This window comes from Homalodisca vitripennis, chromosome 5 (genome assembly GCF_021130785.1).
Source record: "Homalodisca vitripennis isolate AUS2020 chromosome 5, UT_GWSS_2.1, whole genome shotgun sequence".
In the NCBI taxonomy this organism is placed as follows: Eukaryota; Metazoa; Arthropoda; class Insecta; order Hemiptera; family Cicadellidae; genus Homalodisca; species Homalodisca vitripennis.
This window is the reverse complement of record NC_060211.1, coordinates 55,291,729-55,299,895: the sequence shown is the minus strand read 5'-3', so window position 1 is coordinate 55,299,895 and position 8,167 is coordinate 55,291,729. Positions and strand designations below refer to the sequence as shown.

The 8,167-nt window shown below is 32.0% G+C and overlaps 1 protein-coding gene across 1 annotated transcript; it reads left to right on the top strand.

Moving 5' to 3' along the window:
* The first annotated feature begins 5,375 nt into the window (after nucleotides 1-5,375).
* Nucleotides 5,376-7,406, top strand: LOC124362232 (beta-alanine-activating enzyme). The gene is made up of 2 exons (XM_046816561.1): nucleotides 5,376-6,106; nucleotides 7,030-7,406. Exons 1-2 carry the CDS (start codon nucleotides 6,080-6,082, stop codon nucleotides 7,402-7,404), a joined length of 402 nt encoding a protein of 133 aa, XP_046672517.1. The 5' UTR covers nucleotides 5,376-6,079; the 3' UTR covers nucleotides 7,405-7,406.
* Nucleotides 7,407-8,167: the final 761 nt, after the last annotated feature.

Below are 8,167 nucleotides of genomic sequence, written 5' to 3'. Positions count from 1 at the left end.
TAATGTTAGTAATTTTAAACAATTCACCATCATAGAGAATTCACGAAGCATATAAAATGTAAGATTTAAAACTGTATAGTTGAATTTTGTAGTACCGACTACTCCATATAAGACAGTAATATATAGTTTTATTCGAACAGGATTATCAATTCTGTTTTATAGTATCCTAGTATGTTAATAAATAAATTAAGTGTTGTTGCACTTGCTCTTCTCGTCTAAACATTTTTAAATCCGTGTTAAAAGTGCATTTTAAACGTTATATTATTTGAGAAATACTGACATGGTTTTACCATAATTTTACTGATTTTTGGTGACAACTCAAATTAAACGATTATTAGTAAATATTGTGTTACAGGTGATAAAATATACGGAAAAGTCTGGAAGTCTCCTGAAATCTATTAAAAATCTATTGAATGTAAATGTTTATGAATTTATTAAACAACAAAACAAATGTTCGACATAACAAAAAGGTAAATCTATTTATGATATAAATTACTAAAGGTTTTACGGAATTTGTTTAACATTATTAGTTAAGTCGCCATATTTTTTATTTGTTAGAGATTAAAAATAAATAAATGTGAATTTTTAAAAGTAAGTTTGAGTAAACATTTGGGCGGATATAACCAAATTTACTTGATATATACGTAATTGGGAAATACATATATGCAACATACTAGTATCAAAAACCAAAAGGCATTCGTATCCTTATAGTTGTTTTAAGAGTATATTCATTGATCACAAATGGTTATTAAACTCAAATAGGAGAATAAGTCTGATTGGTTGATAGGACAAGCACAATGCTGGCTCAGGGTTTCGTGATTGAGGCCGTTAACAAGTTCCGGTGTGGTTTTTACAGTAACAGCGGAGTGTTGTAAACTTAAACAGCTCTCCGTGCCTCTGATCAGTCCTCGAGATCTGTGGAAACAGGATTGATGTTGGTTGTGGTTACGATTATAATAAAGTTTATTAAATGTAGTTATAGTAAAATTCACATACTAACAATTTGAACTATATTCTGTCATCGGCCTGTCATAGTGCAAAGTTCGTTTTTGTAAATATTTTATTTTATTTAAAATCATTAGTTTTTGTTTTGGACGTTCACGGACAATTGTCTATGAGAATTTTACTTACTTTTGATCTCCAGGACCCAGCTTGGAAAATGGAATTTTTAAAAATCTATTTGTTAACCCAGTAAAGTGTGTGCTTGAAACTAACCCCACATAATATTGCCAATGTTGTTTTATATTTTAATGTCATAGAGGTGTACGTTTGAAAACATTTTAAGATTCATTTCCATTCCATAAATCCTATATGTGAAAATTTGGAAATGCTAATCAAGCCAATTACTATTACAGATACGGCTGTTATATAGAAATAAAAAATACCAAAAGTTATCGTATATAAATCGACCTATATAAATCATACTTGTAGGGATTAGGCCCTTAATTATAAACTTCTAGATTACAGCCCCACTTAGGACATGCAAATCATCTTATAGCACCCTATAATCAATTTGCACTTGTTTCCAGGATTGGACAGGATATTTAGAAATGTGTAAGGTTTATATATATAGGGGTTGGGCCTCCTGTCGGAGAATCAAAAGTTTCGAAGCCACTATATCTGCCATGTCACTATGAAAGAAAGGTTAGCAACTTTTAAGCCTCTTTTAATCAAAGCAATCAAGTGGACAGAAACCCCTCGTCCACGTTTTTAGAACTAACATCAGCCTTTAAAACGCTAAGAAAGCTCCTCCCGTTCTAAATAGCCCTATAAAATAAACCCTTTTACCTCCAAAATCTCGTCATTTACAGGTTAGTTAACATCCATGGTTTGTCCAAGATGTACAAACAAAATATTCCTGCTTAGATAATGTATATCAATGTAAATGCAACTAGAGTAATATAAAACATTCAGATGCGATTCCATCCTAAGGAATATTAGTCTAAGGTTTACATACGCGACGATACTCAACCTGGATAGAAATCCAAATTTATAATAATATTTACATCATATCTAGCAAGGTAAGTAAGTAGAAATCTTTCCCGTTTTAACCAACTAACTCAACTAAATTTACAACTTATTTATTTACTTAGTTACTTTTTTGACTTAAGTTAGGCTGTAATTAGAATATTTATAGTAGGTTGGTATTTTTTAAATTCCATAATTTATAGCATAAGTACATGTTTATTAAGGGGATCTAAATTAAAAAATGTTTCATAAATTGTGTTACGTAACCGTAAAACTAATAGGCTTAGCGTGACAAATTAAAATGGAATTGAGGTCAGCGGAACTAATGTAAAATTTATATTTTTCATATCTTTCAACCAGTTTTAAAAACGGAGTAAATTATTTTTAATTTTCAATTAGTTAATAAAAAAAAAATAATTCAGATATCTTGCCGGTTGAACCCATGATGGAACGGTTAGAATAAGGCTAAAAGGGTTTAGATAGCTTTTCTATAAAAAAGCCAGTAATGGAAACTCTCGTTTCAAAACTTGTGTTGCAACCTGTGGTCAGTTAAGGCATATTACGATCATAAATAAGTAAGGAAAATATAAAAAAAACTACGCGTTATAAATCAATTTTTAAATGTTTAAAAATGAAAATACGTTGAATATAAAAACTGACCAATTTACAAAAATTACAAAAACAAACAAAGCCACAAACATACATTACAAAAAGAACTGAATAACAATTGTATATTATATTAAAGGGGTTAACGATGCAATGTTACGAAATTATTTTAATCACATATATAAAAAATTTAGAGGTAATTTTTAGCACATGAAAAAAAATAAAAATGGAGGAATCTAAAAATTTAAAAACATTTTCCTAAGTGATGTCAACGGAAAATTCGATTTCTTTGTATAATTCCAAAACAGTATTTACGGTCCCAATGAACTGTAGAATCTAGACTACTGCTGTACAAATCTGCCTCTGTACAATTTAAATTTTATAGAAAACACGCTGTCATATATTCTCAGTGATGTATCATAATTTTATGAGTGATGTCTAAGAAAAGATCCAAGCCATTGTCCAATGCACTATTGGTTAAAAAGGAAACTCAAGAATAATTATTGGTTTATAGTCCCATATTTATAACCAAAACTCATCCATCCTAGAGGTGATAACGTAACCGAAAATCATGTTGCTGTTAATCATCAGATCCAGTTGTAATAGTCTCATTATTCCTAGAGGAACGAGTTAAAGATTAAATATAAACAATAAATAAATCATAAACAATACGTGTCTATTCACTATACATGTCTTGTGTGGTAATATACATTGAAGGCCCTTTAATGTTAAAGCAATGCAACTTAGTGGAAAAAGGTATAAATCGAACTTATACTTTGGCAAGAACAGGTCTGACTGAAGCAGTATGTAAGCAGACGCGCAGTAACGTGTCAACTGCACAGATGATCAAACGAGCCAACTACCTTCCCAACTGACACAACATTAGGCCTATTTCATCTATTGTCCACTTTTACCTGGAATGTTTCACTTTCATGTTCATAAATATCCGAGAGCTCTCTTTTACTTCAAAACATTTTCTAAAATTACAACGTTTACTCAGTAAGCGTGTTTAATTTATGGAGTTTTTCATTAGGTACTTTAAATATTCCTATCGGAAAACACACTTTTTAGGATTTTTACAAAACATACCAAAGAAAAAACAATAGCTATTAATGTTTTGAACAGGTGTATTAAGGTTTTTAACAGGTGGTTATGAAGGTCAGTAAAAGTTAATAATTTTTCGTTCACATGCTAGGTCTAATACAACATAAATTCCATTATGAATTAATGAAACAGAATGCATTACTGATTTCTTTCTGATTTTGTATTTAAGTAATGACATGGGTACATGTGGGGGTGGGGGGGGGGGGGGGTGGGGGGGGGGGGGGGTGGGGGGGGGGGGGGGTGGGGGGGGGGGGGGGTGGGGGGGGGGGGGGGTGGGGGGGGGGGGGGGACAAACAATGGAGGCAAGTGTAGTGGCAGCACCAGGATGACCATGTTAAAGCTAATCAAATGCCCAGTAATGACAGCTATTATGTCCCTGCCTCGCCTTGCTGTCACTATTTGTGTAGGGGCATTTGTCATGAGAACATTCATTTCAACTTTGTACTTCACTGTGCAATTAAATTAGAATTAGTATTATTTTTCCATACTTATCTATGATTCAGTTTAGAAATATATTTACAGTAAAAAACCGCCTTGGAGATTTTCCAATTCTTCATTAAAAAACATAGTGCAACTGCAACCTTAAGATTGCTATAGCATTAAATAAAATATGTGGCCTTGGCTATAACCATTGGAAGGAATAACAAATTGCCACACCATGTGCTACATATTGCACTGGGTTCTTAGACTCAAGGCTCCTGATATAATTGGGTTACCGATATGGTGTGTTGTTTCCAGTACCCTCTAATCAAATGTGAATGACAATGAAAAAAATTCCCATTTCTGCATCTGCTGGCATCCTTGCACTCCATGGATGAGTGTGATCCAACACCCAACTTCCACAGTACAGGGGATATTGTCTCAAACACACATTGAGTCACTAATAATCGTGGGAAAAATCAATTTTCATACCTAGTCTTCTCCTTTCACCATCCTGTCTCTTTGCATAGGCCTGGAATCTTATGGCCACCTACAGAAACATCTCCTTTGTCTCGCTACTTAATATCTTAGGAATGAATTAAGCTGTAGATTAAAGATTTTGCATGACGTTCATTTCTATATAAACAACATCAAGTTCAATGATGGTGCATTTCCCTCCATGGGATTTGGCTGAGCATTAGCAAAGTATCTCAAGAACGCACTGAACTGTAAGCTTTAAAATTCTGCATGACACTTCCACGAAACCTGTTATGAAACATGTGGTGCAGCTTACTCCTACCTGCTTAGTAGGAAAAAAGATGAAGGCTGGGTATTTTTGTACAAAATGCCAAAGAGAGTCTTACCAACTGTGAATGCCATGACCAAATCCAGTATTGGGACTATGTTTATTCTATTTTTGTAAATAATTTCGTGTACATATTTCTGAATTGTTACTGTAATGTTTAAAGAATAAATATTAATTGACAAATAATTTAGTAAGCTACCACATCTTTCTCTATTCCTATTTAAAAGCAAAATGGGAAAAATAACAAATGAATACAAAAAAGGTAACAAAAATAATTCTTGTGCAAGAGTACAGTTATTTTGAGGCAAAGAAAAACTGTTATGTTTTTAATATAAATAATACTTGGCGGCAAAAAGGTAAAGTATTTTTTTATACATCTGTGGTTTTAATAATGCCATTAGTGTTTGGATAACTGTCTAACTACAACAAATCTTTCTGTCACCTTAATAGCAACTCACATCATACAATTAATTTACCATTTCAATCTGTATCTTTTGGAATAAATGAGAATCACAATAAGAATTATGTACAATTTTGGAAAAGTGTGACTCCTTTTTTATGGAAACTTCTACCTCAATATAGTGGATTTTGTGCAATGATGGCTCAGTTATAAGTTTCAATTAAACATATATGTTATACGTTTGAGAATTTCCTTTAACAATATGGTTAAATGTTTTATAACTAAAACTTAAGTTTAAGAAATCAGTTAACTCATTGGAGAAGGCAGATGACCTTGTTTCGTACCGTGCGGTCTGGGATGAATGCTGAGCAACAAGTTGGTCTCAACGTATATGTTTAGCCATTCTTTATTATTATGGGCTGTTAGAATTATGAAAATACAAAGTAGTTATCATTGCTATAATCTTCACTGGTTATTTTACCAAGAGGAAAATGCATTACATTTCATTTTGTTACTGGCAGCACTGAATTGATCACCTGTTTGTTCGAGTGCTTTGCCATTGTTTTTCAGCTACTACATGTGAGGTTAGGTGTGTTTTGTTTTTGTTTAGATAAGAAATTGATCGTAATGGTTGTAAAGAACTGTGGGACTCTATTGTAGCTTTATTAGAGTGATTACAAGTGCAATTCCAATATCGGTAATAGTGAAGGTACCGCGGAAGTCGTAAATATTTCCTGTGCTCAAAAACGGTTTGCTGATTCACGGTTTGTGCAAGGATGAAGAACTTGAACGGCAATATAAAGGTTATTTGGATTATTTTTAAATTGTACAGTATGTTTTATTATTGGTAAAGTCAATTTCCATACAATGATTAAAATTATATACATTTTCCTTGAAACAAGAAGTTCAAGTAAATGTCCAGCAAAATCATAAATAAATTACTCATATTATTTATTTTATTTTTGAGCTTATTATTTTACATATATGCATGAACATATTTAGTTACATAAAAACATTGTCATATTTTAGGTAAAGAATGTTAAAGTTAGTTAGAAAGTAACTAAAAATGTTTCTTTCAAAAATCTATATAAAAATATTTACAAAATTAACAATTTAAAAAATAATAACTATTATAAATATAGTATTTGATATAATAAATGAAAGATTTCACTGTAAAGGTAAAAAAATCATAAAAAGTATTGCTTATCTTTTATGGATTTTATTTTAGAAAGCTTTAATCGAAGTCTTACACTTTTGCCCAATTTAATTGCTGCTACCAGTCCTGCAGAGGCCTCAATAAATACTTCCCCAATGGGTTAATGAAGTGCATTATGATAATATATAAAGAATGTACAATACAGGCACTGTGTGATAATGCTGTAATGTGTCATAAGATAGCAATTCAATACTTGTGGACTGTTCCACCATTATCTTATCAACACTTATCACAGTTCTGTTGCTGCAGCTACATGACTCAGCTCATTTGATTTCTGTTCAAGGCATATACAAGTTATTTATAATTTGAGACCTTTAGAAAAATATAACCATGTACTAGTAGTATATATTACAAATAATAACATCAAAATTAAGTTTTGCAAAATTATTATTAAAATAAAGTGTCCATAGATAAGAGGTACAGTTTAACTATTTTTCACATAAAATTGAAAACCAATTACATTGTTCAAAAATCATTTTCTGTTATAAACTGTTATTGTTATTTAATTAGGTATGGAAGATATCTGTAGGAGGCAAGATATTCTCATCGTTGTCAGTAACTGGCAACTTGGTGTTATTTGGTTGCCATGACAACAACTTGTATTGTCTCCGCTGCAGTGAGCATGCTGTTGAGATGCTGTGGCGACAAGACGCAGGCTCTGCGGTGTATGCCACCCCTGTACGACTGGGCCCACACTACTTGGCTTTTGCTACCACTGAAGGACTTGTCTACACTGCATGTCTCCATTCGGGCAAAATCATTACTTCCATCCGTCTTCCCAAAGAGATATTTTCTTCCCCCGTTATTTATAGAGACTCTCTCATTATTGGGTGCAGAGATAACAGTGTTTATTGTTTAAGGTTTAATAAAAGTTCAATTGTTTAATAGTCTGATTTTATTATTTTTATCCTTTCACAATGTTTTACCATAAATAACAATGGATGATCCCTTTGAGCTTTCTGTACGTACTGTCTTATTCTCTGAAAAGTGATAGTTTGGCATAAATATGTTTATTTCCTGCTTTAGTATGAAAAAAATACTATGGTCTAATAGAAATCATTTTTAACACTTGCCTAATATTAATGTTGTATCTACAAGGAATGTGTGTATTTAGGAGAATGATAAATTAATGGATATAGGTCCTTTCAAAAACTTACAAACAAATCCGAGAGGAAACGAACTCTTTAAGATATGGAATATTTCAGCGTATGTGCTTTACATATAAAACAAGTCATAAGGAAATGGCTACAAAAAATGATTTTTTAACATAAATTATATTATTCTAGAGGATTATGTATTTGTATTACAGACAAAACACAATATAGGATGCAGTCATGGTTTAAGCTGTGATCACATTTGCACATTTTGTGAAACGAGACGAGAAACTGCGACGCTGTAATGAAAAGCTGTAGCAAAATTGCGATGGAAGGGAGAAAGAACTAACAGCGAAAAAAAGTATATCGCATTTTGAAAATCAGTTTACAGCGTTAAAAATATTGTTTTTCAATGATACTATAAGATCATACATTTACATTAAACTTAAGCTTGTTTATTTCTGCGTCTCTAGACATATAAAGCAAATTATTTACAACCAAGTTTTGTGTCTATAGGAATGAAAAAAAGATTCTGGTTTTGGCATTTTATTACT